At 37.0% G+C, this 12,974-nt stretch overlaps 1 protein-coding gene across 11 annotated transcripts in view; it reads right to left on the bottom strand.

Moving 5' to 3' along the window:
• The window catches only part of LOC127859293 (irregular chiasm C-roughest protein-like), a 305,644-nt gene that overhangs the window by 37,097 nt on the left and 255,573 nt on the right, over window positions 1–12,974 (bottom strand). For all 11 annotated transcript variants that reach the window (XM_052396541.1, XM_052396544.1, XM_052396545.1 and 8 more), the window contains one exon: window positions 3,292–3,498. In XM_052396541.1, the coding sequence (XP_052252501.1) occupies window positions 3,292–3,498 (207 nt within the window). The remainder of the gene's footprint in view (window positions 1–3,291; window positions 3,499–12,974) is intronic.

Here is a 12,974-nt window from a genome sequence, read left to right as displayed (position 1 = left end):
ATCATCCGGAAACCATTTTTCTAAGTTGAGTCACTGTGACCTTGACCTTTGACCTAGTGACCTGAAAATCAATAGGGGTCATCTGCAAGTCATGATCAATGAACCTATGAAGTTTCATGATCAAAGGCATATGCTTTCTTGAGTTATCATCCAGAAACCATTTTACTATTTCGGGTCACCGTGACCTTGACATTTGACCTAGTGACTTGAAAATCGATAGGGGTCATCTGCGAGTCATGATCAATGTACCTGTGAAGTTTCATGATCCTAGGCATAAGCGTTCTTGAGTTATCATCCCAAAACCATTTTACTATTTCGGGTCACCGTGACCTTGACCTTTGACCTAGTGACATGAAAATCAAAAGGGGTCATCTGCGAGTCATGATCAATGTACCTATGAAGTTTCATGATCCTAGGCATAAGCGTTCTTGAGATATCATCCGGAAACCACTTTACTATTTTGGGTCACCATGACCTTGACCTTTGACCTAGTGACCTGAAAATCAATAGGGGTCATCTGCGAGTCATGATAAATGTACCTATTAAGTTTCATGATCCTAGGCATAAGCGTTCTTGAGTTATGATCCCAAAACCATTTTACTATTTCGGGTCACCGTGACCTTGACCTTTGACCTAGTGACATGAAAATCAAAAGGGGTCATCTGCGAGTCATGATCAATGTACCTATGAAGTTTCATGATCCTAGGCATAAGCGTTCTTGAGTTATCATCCAGAAACCACTTTACTATTTCGGGTCACAGTGACCTTGACCTTTGACCTAGTGACCTGAAAATCAATAGGGGTCATCTGCAAGTCATGATCAATGTACCTATTAAGTTTCATGATCCTAGGCATAAGCGCTCTTGAGTTTTCATCTGGAAACCATTTTACTATTTCGGGTCACCGTGACCTTGACTTTGACCTAGTGACCTCAAAATCAATAGGGGTCATCTGCGAGTCATGATCAATGTACCTATAAAGTTTCATGATCCTAGGCCTAAGCATTCTCGAGTTATCATCCGGAAACCATCTGGTGGACATACGGACCGACATGTGCAAAACAATATACCTCCTCTTCTTCGAAGGGGGCATATCAAAGAAAGCAACAAAGAATATCCTCAACATGCTAAGGTACATGTGTATGAATATTGACTGAGTCATCAGCAAGCCCAGAAGACATGCTGCAAACAACAACACACACAACTCTTGATTTGTTGGGCAGACACATAAAGTCTAAGATGCCAATATCTTGCCCTGATGTGACTTACTGTCTTACCATATGAATTTCAAATAACACGTAATGTATTAGTCTAGACAGTTAAAATATGACCATTCTTTTACTTACAACTTTCTTATAAAAAATGGCCATGAATGAGATTAAAAGTCGATAAATAATGATGAATTACAAAAATATTGAAACGATTTCCCAAGAAGATACCTTTTACATCATCTATCATTAAAATAGCTTTCAAAAAGCCAGAATTATAATACGGCTTTATCATTACTTGTTATCAAATATTGCAACAAAAACATAAAAAATTGCAGCAACAACATTGTATACACTGCAGCAAGAATATTTTACATTGCAGCAACATCATCAAAGATTGCAGCAACAACATCAACGTTGCAGCAACAACATCAAACATTGAAGCAGAAACATGAACAACATCCAAAAAATGGGGCAACAACCTGAAACATTGCAGTAACAACATCGCTCTACTAAGTCATGTTTAATGTAAAGGAAATTATTGGTCTATGAATGTAAAAATCAGCATTTCATCTAACATGATGCTATAGACCATAAAATTAGTTCATTTGCTTTAACTACCCTTATTACAATATTTCTTTGGCAGTTAATGGCCAATCAATTTCACATCCTGGGTCTTCAAGAGACCTACCTTTGATGATATTGATTTGAAACCAAATTGTTTAGCAACACTTTTATTGCATTACTGAAGCAAAGAAATACCAAGGAGAGAAGTCAGAGTCTAACAGGCGAAGCTCTTCTGAAGAGAAATCTCATTGTCATACATTAACATTTAAAATACTGAAAAATCATTATTAATCTCTGGACATTTATTTTCTTTGATATCGTGGATTGACCGATCCACAAATGTTCACACTGGAAAATGACACCAATTTCCTCTCTTTTGTTTCCAAAATCAGAAAGTCATTTTTTTTAAACCACACAGATAATTCCGGGCTCAACATTTACCGAAAAACCAACTTGCCCAGCCTTACTTAGAAAATCTACTTGCCCTGAACGTAAAGCCGCTTGCCCAAACATGAAATATCACATTAACTGTAAACCTCATATATTTTAATAAAGATCAATATGATACACCACAAAACCTTTTTTATTTTTGAATGTTTAACAAAATGATTACTGCAATTAAAGTCTAATGAAAGTCTAAATTACATGCTCTTTGTTCTTTTTTGCACTTGCCCGGGCGGACAACTAGATTATAAAATAACTTGCCCGGACCCAACTTTCACTTGCCAGGGGCAATAGGACAACCGTTAATGTTGAGCCCTGTAATTAGACTAAACTGTCTTGAAGATATTGGTGCTACTCATATTTCATTTGTCACAACTATTATGAGGGGTAAATTGTGAATATTTCATTATGACAGTTTTTCGTTAAAGTCTTGATTTCAGGAATCCAAGTTGCAAGCTTGCTTTGATACTAATAGCCCAAGATGGATGTTTTCTGAAACAGCAATCAGTGCCATCAAAGATGTCATATTTCTACAATCATTGATCTGCAAACAAACTTGGTATTTGGATGCTATGTTTACCAGAGAGGACAAAAAGGTGACTGAAATGTTCATGGTATTTCACTTATGCTGTGCTTTTTTTCCACCATTTTGGCACTGAGGCCGGGTCCCTTTGAATTGGGAAAATTTGCAGCGTTTTGACTAAAATTGGGATATTAGTGTTGTTGTTGTTTTGCTAACAACTGCTTCGGAGCGAGGGGGGGGGGGGGAGAATCTTCCATTGGGAATTTTAAGCTCCCATTCGGAATATATATATATATGTTTTTCCATTGGGAATGGAGCCAATTACTGGCCCTGATTTTGAATGAACAAAAACACTGTTATGTCAAGGGATGTTCCTGATGTCTGACTTCTGCACTGCAATCATGACATGCAACTACAAACTCCAACGACTTCATTTCAATGAATTCACTAAAGTGTCCTCACTTCAATTACTTCACCAATTTTTACGTATCAACATAATTTTACATTCCTTAATAGATACAACAACAAAAACACAATACATTCCACTTACCAAGTGGGTCGCCATTGTTAATGCTTCCACCAATCATGGAGTAGCGGTCATATCCCGGTAGGTTTCTATCTGTGCCAAGTCCAAACCCGTCTTGTGTCCATTGCACGACACCTGCGCGGTTCTTTACCACGCAACGCAGCACGATGTTTGAGCCCTGGGTGACTTGAACGTTCTCTGGGCCACGGTATATCTCTTGAACACCATGCGCTGAAACAAGGGTTTTCATCCTACATGTTCTGTGAAAAGGGGGTTTAATACATAAATTATGCGTAAAGTGTCGTTTCAGATTAGCTTGTGCAGTCCACACAGGCTAATCAGGGACGACACATTCCGCCTTAACTGCATTTGTACTAAGAAGAGACTTTCTTTCCATGAAAAATTATAAAAGCAGAAAGTGTCGTTCCATATTAGCCTGTGAAGACTGCACAGGCTAATCTGGGATGACACTTTACGCATATCCATCGAACCCCCTTTTCACAGAGCACATCCCTATTTCATTTCTATAAATTACTTTTCTATGGATTAAGCCAAAAAAGTACTAAAGGTAAGTCAGTTTATCGAAATCACTTAGATACTAGGCTTATCCTTGTAGGTCAAGATTATTAACCCTCTCCTGCCCAGATGCCCATGTTGACCTGTTTGAAGTTTCAAGCCATCAGGAGGTCACGGGTTCGATCCCCACTGTGGGAGCATTCTTTAGATTTCCCCCATAGACACCAAGTACTGGTTATAGTCCAGGAAATGGACTCGAGAGTGTTTCAAATAAACCTTAGGCTTTCTTGCAATCAAGCTAAAATAAATAGGTTAACACTTTGCTTCTGAGCGGGAAAGGGTAAAGAAATGATTGGAGACATAACACATTTTTTATAAGACTTCATTACTAGACTAAACTTTGGATCACAAAAATTGTCTATTTGTCTCTTACTTGTTACACATTTTTCACTGGTGTAACAGATGCTTCCTTTTATTTAACAGGCATAGGAATAGAAGGCAATGAGGCCAATTTGTTCAGTAAAATAATGATATACAACAACTATATAATTAAGTGCTTAAAACAACGTAAAATAACACTAAATTTATTTTAAAATTTAGTGTGATGCAAGTGTTTTAGTTGCCAAAATTTAAATTTAAATCAGATAATTAAGCACTTGATTTTGTTTGAGGGTATAAATAAAGTCTATAGAATATTTAGGCTAGACAAATTAGATTCAGCTACTCTAACCAATTACTTTAAATGAGCAGTGCTTTGTGAACAGAGAGTTTAATGCATGTGCCTAAAGTGTCGTCCCAGATTAGCCTAATTAGCCGGCGCACTCCACACAGGGTAATCAGGAACGACACTTTCCGCCTAAACTGGATTTTTACTAAGATTCTTTCTTTAAACAGAAAATATCATAAAAGCGGAAAGTGTCGTCCCAGATAAGCCTGTGTGGACTGCACAGGCTTATCTGGGACGACACGTTACGCACATGCATTAAACCCCTTTTCCACAGAGAAAGGTCAAAATACAAACATCTAGCATTTTGCACACCCAGGAGATAAATTGGTTAATTTTTGTGCAACATGATCTCAATGCATTCCAAAGAATTCTGTAAGCCAAAAATCAGAAAAATGATCTTCGCTTGAAATAAAATAATGATTCATTCATTCAATCCATGAAAATTTGAGAAAACTAATCTGGATAGAAAATAAAAAATTCTTACATGGCTCAATAAATGGAGCTTACATATCAGGAAAGTAAAAGCGAGATTTACTTGAATCACGAACATAAAACAAGCATAATGCCATCATTTCCTGTGAGACTTGGCAGGTAGGAAAAGCATCCGTATCTAAAATGCCAGCTTTGTATTTTTCTTCCATGTTTTTTTTTTTGCCTGCAATATTTATTGCAACAATCAGTTCTCGGCAAACAAAGGGTTTCAGTCACAGTTGGTTAACGTTCTGAATGATTGACGCCATGATAGCTTTTTAAATTGCTTTACAAACAAAAACTTTACAGGTCTTTTGGATACCTTCATATAGCTCATGTTCCTAAATGCTTCTTTCATTGAATTTGAGTATTAGTTTTGCTATTATAACAACTACACTATTTAACTGCCATTTCGGTTGCAACTATGCAAAATAAAACAGACTCAAGAGGTTTGATATTAAATGTGACAATCTGGTTCTTGAGTGTGATACATTGTCAAGATATTCCCCATATAAATTCCCACCAGGAAAAGCACACCCCCCTTCCAACCTATTCCTTAAGAAGTTAAAATAAAATAGGCCCTACAATTAATAAAATCAGGTGTGTTTAGTTTCTTGGATACCTGCAATAAATTACTTTTGATCTTCATGTTCATAATTTGAGCCAGACCCAGGTCATGAATGATATACATAGAACCTGATTGATGATCAATTTCATTTACTCTTGAGATGGAATTTAAAGGTCTTAACAGAATGTGGCATTGTTCAAACAATATGATATGATGATTCCATGATTGACAACTTAACACCCTTAATTGGTTTTACCACATATATATTTTTTGTATTAAACAAGAGATGTGTTTGTCAGAAACATAATGTCCCCTATTGCGCCGCTTTGAAGCCAAATATTTGACCTTAGACCTTGAAGGATGACCTTGACCTTTTACCACTGAAAATGTGCAGCTCCAATAGGTACACATGCATGCCAAATATCAAGTTGCTATCTTGAATATTGCTAAAGTTATGGCCAATGTTTAAGTTTTCGGACGGACAGACGGACGGACAGACCGACAGACAGACAGTTCAACTGCTATATGCCACCCTACCAGGGGGGGGGGGGGGGGGGGGGGGGGGGGGGGGGGGGGGGGGGGGGGGCATAAAAAAAAGCTACCGTAGGTTTCCACGTATAGCGCGCAGTGTTTTACCTCCAAAATTCAAATAAAAAAGGTGGTGCGCGCAATACATTGATACAACACTATCCTGGCTGCTAAATTGGTAAAAAATATGTTGTATACCTGTAATCGTAAATAATCAAAATGGCCGCCATGTTTTTTTCCAGAAAACTACCACCCTGTAATCTTACAGACTGAGGGGCCATTGTCGAAACAACAAGAAGTCGCTACTGGTAGATATGAATGCGGTAGAAGAAGTTTTGGTCAAAAATAAATTTGTTTGAATAAACTTGCCGACAATTCTTTGTTTGTGTTTTTACACTTCTTTATTGATGAATTCCGATGGGGATTGTTGTCGACATTCCGGAGAGCAGGAAAGGGTAGGTACGAACGAGGTCTTTTTTGCGGGTAACGGTTGGTGTGAAAGGGGGTCATTTTGCACTTCGTAATTGGCCAGTTATATGTGCCACGACTTGTTAAGACGCTTATTGACATTTGAGAAACTAATTGACACTTGAGATCGTGAAGATATGCATGAGAACGTGAAGATATGCAATTGCATTTTGGGTGCATATATATTGAACGTTGAACAGTGGTGTACCTCAACAATTGTATCCCTGTCTCCCATGCCACATTCAAATTAACCCGTAATGTCCATGCTTTCCCCGAGGAAAAATCACACGATGAACACTAATTCTTATTTTCTCACGTTTTCATGAAATGCACGTGGACTGTTAATCTTTTGCTAGAAAATTACAAAATTGTAAAAAAGTATAGTGCTATGCAACCCATGCTCCTAATCATAATGACGCTTCCTATTTTGAATGCGTAATTAAGCTTTCCAATGCCCCGGATTATTGGATTGTGCAATAGAAAAATGGCGGCCATTTTCGGTCCGATTTGGTGGTTTTATTGTCTTCAAATATTTTTTTTCTATTTTTGCATTAAAAAAACAGCCTGCGCGCAATACACGGGAGCGCGCTATACGTGGAAACCTACGGTAAATTATTTTGCCAGAATGAATGACCTTATGATCTGTTAACAATTAAAAAGATCTCATATGATCACTCAGATAAATTCAAAATTAAGACATTTTCGTTTATGTGAACAATAGTGATATTAGGAATGTAGCATAAGGCAATAAGACATGAACAAAACATATTTCATAAATATCAAGATCACTGTACAATACACATTTACTGCAAATGCATCAACCATGTTTGCATGTGCAATAATGGCAAATAACTTCAAGCTGCCATATATTTTACAATAAAATCATTTAACTTACATGTTAATTACATTACCCCTCTTATCTTAATTGGAAAATAGTCACATTATTGTCCCATATCTTAATTGGAAAGTGGTCACATGATTGGTGGTACACAATCAGCAAACCCATTACAAGGATTGCTCTTCTAACATTGGTAGAGCAGGCTAAGAATAAATGAATGTTCCTAGAATGTTGTGTTGAATGAGTTTCAGTTGAGTGTGTAATTATTTTAATATGACAAAATGAAATTGGGCTATTTTTCATGAAAATACCCATCATTTAATAATAAATTGATTACATAATCAATACATCGGAAATGAAGGTATGTCTAATATAGAATGATAAACTAAAACACTGCAAACAAAATTAACCCTTTCCCACTCAGAAGCAAAGAGAAAATGGCTATGTGTAAACAGCATAAAACCAGACCAGCCTGCGAGTAAATCACAGTCTGTTCAGGTTTTACGCTGTTTGCTGCTCATCAGTATCTAAGGGTTGGATATGAAGCCTTTAAAACTTAAATTAAAAAAGAAAGGTCTTTAGTTTAATTTAACTTTGTAAGGGACTAAGTGGTAAAGCGTTAACTGTAATGTGTCACAGACACTCAGATGCCTTCACAATACATGCTTGGACATGGGCCACTAACCACTACAATGTATATATCCTATGATGGACAAAAAGATAAAGGGCCATAATTCTGCAAAATCTTGTCATGGCTTCAATTATTTTCTTTACTTTCTTAACGATAAACCGCACATAAATGTCATTTGGATGTGATAGTTTGAGTGATAAATTATCTGCCAAGTAGTAGGCATTGAAAAAGAAAATTGTGTGAAATATTTTAAAGACAGCAGCTTTTCAATTCATCTTATGTTTACAATCATCAATTATTAAAAACCTGAAAGCACTCCATTGACACAGAGCATGATTACCTTGCAGTGAGAGCTTCTACATGATCCAGATTACCTTGCACTGAGAACTTCTTAAGTGATCCAGATCATTGAAATTATCTGCTCTTACATGGACCACCAAGGGTGCTCAAATAATTAACATTAATGAACAAGCCGGTCTGTAGTAAACATATCAATTTGTTTTAAGGTAGCGCACCTCTAATGGGCACATATCCAAATATAATCTAATTAATTATTTTCTTAATCAGCATCATTTCACTGAACTACATGCAAATTTGTAGGTAGGCTTTCCATGCTTTTTAAAAAAATATACCGATTTTTTCAAAACCACCCCCACGCTCGGCTTTTGTCCAGTTTATTTTCACCCCTGGGGTATATAAAAGTTCCATAATTCATTCAAATTTCCAAATATGGGCATGCAGTTGGTGGGTACAGATGCTGTAAAGGTGTTTAAAGTTTAAACAAGATGAAATAAGTATTCTTTTACAGACATTTATTTTTGACAAATTTTTATCTATGGAAAGGCGCCATGAAATGTAAGTGATTTCAGCCAAGTAAAAATTGGGTCTGTTAAAAACAAAGTGTCATAAAATTCAAAATAGTATCATTTAAGTCATATTTTAAACTTAGTTTTTATAGAAACACTATATACAGCAAAAATACCAAGAAATAGACAGATTTACCGTTTACTTTTTGAAATAAAAATAAAAATGCAACATGCATGGTTCGTATTTTCAACAGTAAATCACTCAATTTCGCAATAACGTTGTTTTAATTTTAATAATTGAAGAATGTGCATAAAAATTGCAACATATTTAACAATAAATATAGCTTATATGCCATATTAAATCAAATTACGTTAGAAAATAAATAAAACGCGTCGCAAAAAAGTATACGTCGTCGGCAGGATTCGAACCTGCGCTGGAATATCCCAAAAGATTTCTAGTCTATCGCCTTAACCACTAGGCTACGGCACCTAATAGTAAGTTCTTCAACCTTCGAAGAAATCGCGGGAAATCATTAGAGGTGCGCTACCTTAAGTAAGACAGCAAATAAGTTTTTGCACCTGTATATTTATTTTGCAATTAATTTAAGAAGAAAAGATTGTGATGCAAATTACCTTAGTAAACATATCAATTTCTTTTAGGTAGACAGAAAACATTTTTTTTTCACCTGTAAATTTATGTTGCCATTAATTTTCAAACAAGAAAACCTGATGCAATTTCCTTTGTACTGTAACTTTCTTGGAATTTACAAATCATTAAATGTCTCTTTACAGAAGTGGAAACTCTTTGTCTTTCATGCCAATATTCAGTCCATGAAGTCCATTTGGATTGAAAAGAAAACAGATATTGTGCAAGGGAACATCATCCACTTCTTTATCCTGAAATTATCTCAAAAACCAAAGTGAAAGTGGAGACACTAGATTGCCATGTCAAACTCACTTATAGATAGCACTTGATTGTTTCCATATTGCAAGAAAGACAAAGAACATTGTTACACTTGTTTCATTGTTTTCACTTTTATAATCTCTTTTCCTTATGTTTCCAAGCAGCCCCCTGACAATGTCAAAGCTCCCTTCTACCTGTCTCATATTCCAGCGCTAAACAACCTAGTTTCTGAAGAAAAACAGCTTAGATTTGTTGTACTACAGACATTTCAAGATAAGCCGCTCCTTCCTCAAAAATCAGCTCTGAGGTCTACATGGTGTATTGGATATGGTGTCTACCTAATGACTGAAAGGTCATGGGTTCAATCTCCACTGTGGAACCGTTCTTTAGATCTCCTCAAAAGACACCAAGAAGTGTTTCTACCAATTGAACAGACTCAAGAGCATTCTAAAAAGCAAAAGAGCTTCAATAAATAGGTTTAAACTAAACTTAAAATCAGCTAAAGGTTTGTTGTTGTTGTTTTTAATTATATTTGTATTATGTCTGAAAATATCAAAGGTGCATCAACAAAAAGAATGAAACGAAAAACTAATAACAAATTTCCCTTGAAGCTTGATCAACATACAATTTCTAAATTTAAACAAGTCATTTAAAATACTGTGCACCATGCTTTTTAAGATACTTAATAGAACAAGAGATGTGTTTGTCAGAAACACAATGCCCCCTACTGCGCCCCTTTGAAGCCATATATTTGACCTTTGACCTTGAAGGATGACCTTGACCTTTCACCACTCAAAATGTGCAGCTCCATGAGATACACGTGCATGCCAAATATCAAGTTGCTATCTTCAATGTTGCAAAAGTTATGGCCAATGTTAAAGTTCTGGGATGGACACACAGACTGACAGACTGACGGACAAAGTTCAACTGCTTTATGCCATCCTACCGGGGAGGGGGGGTGCATAAAATTTATGGCTTTACTCAAACTACTTTTTGAAGATGACTTAATCCACACCTTTCTGTAGTCTTGAATTATAAACACTGTTTATTAATGTTTTTATTGCAATGTTTTACATTTTTTTTAAGTTGCTTGCTTATTTGAAACAAACCAAAAAGTTTTTAAACAAAAAGTACATTTATCTCATAGAACAAAATGTCATCTGTTGAAGGTTTGTAATTTAAATTTGTGGAAAACCCTCAGTCTACTTTTAATCGGTATAACAACAACAGGAGAACTTAAATGTGCATTCACATTGTAAAAAATGCTCATAAAAATCTTCAAACACCAAGAAATTCCCATAGGAACACTGTGCTCCCTATTCTACTCCCACCAGCCCCTAATGACTTACCCACCAGGGGACTTGACACAGTTTTGTTTTCACATCAATATCTCATGAGAAAACAGTAATAAAGACATAATAAAATCTTCAGTTTCATTAAAACACTGACTAGTGTTTTATATAGGAGTGTTGTTATAATGTCTACTCATGTTAAGATGTTTTAGTGATGCATAGCTCTTTATTTCCATTACCTAAATTTTCCGAAGTGGTGTTCATTTCATGCCCAATATCACAAGATGCCTAAAGATTTTCATGCAAATGTTGGTCATTTTTAGAGGATTATTAAATCTTTAATGTGAGCTTGACCTCAATAAATCTTAAGTCAAGATCAAATATTACATTTAAGTCTCATTTCAAGACCATGAGCACAGGTTATCCAGTTCAGGTACTGCTAGTTACGGCTTAAGAAACACTTGAAGGATAATTTGAAATTGGACAATTATTAGCTAATTAAACAAACCCAGCTACTACACCAATAAACAAACTGCAGAAGGATTATTCAGAAACTGGCCTTGTTCTTGGAAAACTGGGCTTGATGCATGAGCTTAAAAGTGTCATCCCATATAAGCATGTGCAGTCTGCACAGGCTAATGAAAGACCACACTTTTGGAATAAACTGGATTTTTATTTAGAACAGACATCCTTTAAATAAAAAAGATCCATGAAAGCGGCGAGTGCCATCTCTGAGTAGCCTGTGCAGACTCCATAGGCTAATCTAGGATGGCAGTTTATGCACATGCATTAAGCCCCATTTCACAGAGTGTGGCTCAAAAACTCAGCTGCTCCTCCCAATATCCAAACCTACTGGATGCACTCTTCTATGCCTCAACTTACAGGATGCACTCTTCTATACCCAAACCTACTGGATGCACTCTTCTATGCCTCAACCTACAGGATGCAATCTTCTATACCCAAACCTACTGGATGCACTCTTCTATTCCTCAACCTACAGGATGCACTCTTCTATACCCAAACCTACTGGATGCACTCTTCTATGCCTCAACCTACAGGATGCACTCTTCTATACCCAAACCTACTGGATGCACTCTTCTATGCCTCAACCTACAGGATGCACTCTTCTATACCCAAACCTACTGGATGCACTCTTCTATGCCTCAACCTACAGGATGCACTCTTCTATACCCAAACCTACTGGATGCACTCTTCTATGCCTCAACCTACAGGATGCACTCTTCTATACCCAAACCTACTGGATGCACTCTTCTATGCCTCAACCTACAGGATACACTCGTCTATACCCAAACCTACTGGACGCACTCTTCTATGCCTCAACCTACAGGATGCACTCTTCTATACCCCAACCTACTGGATGCACTCTTCTTTACCCCAACCTACTGGATGCACTCTTATATACCTCAACCTACTGGATGCACTCTTCTATACCCCAACCTACTGGATGCACTCTTCTATGCCTCAACCTACAGGATGCACTCTTCTATACCCCAACCTACTGGATGCACTCTTCTATACCCCAACCTACTGGATGCACTCTTCTATACACCAACCTACTGGATGCACTTTTCTTTACCCCAACCTACAGAATGCACTCTTCTATACCCCCAACCTAGAGGATGCACTCTTCTATACCCCAATCTACTGGATGCACTCTTCTATACCCCGACCCACTGGATGCACTCTTCTATACCCCAACCTCCTGGATGCACTCTTCTATACCCAAACCTACTGGATGCACTCTTCTATTACCCAACCTACAGAATGCACTCTTCTATACCCAAACCTACAGGATGCACTCTTATATACCTCAACCTACTGGATGCACTCTTCTATACCCAAACCTACTGGATGCACTCTTCTATGCCTCAACCTAGAGGATGCACTCTTCTATACCCCAACCTACTGAATGCACTTTTCTATACACCAACCTAAAG

Source organism: Dreissena polymorpha, chromosome 15 (genome assembly GCF_020536995.1).
Source record: "Dreissena polymorpha isolate Duluth1 chromosome 15, UMN_Dpol_1.0, whole genome shotgun sequence".
Lineage (NCBI taxonomy): Eukaryota > Metazoa > Mollusca > Bivalvia > Myida > Dreissenidae > Dreissena > Dreissena polymorpha.
Note: the sequence above shows the minus strand (reverse complement) of the source record. Positions and strands in the feature narration are given on the sequence as shown.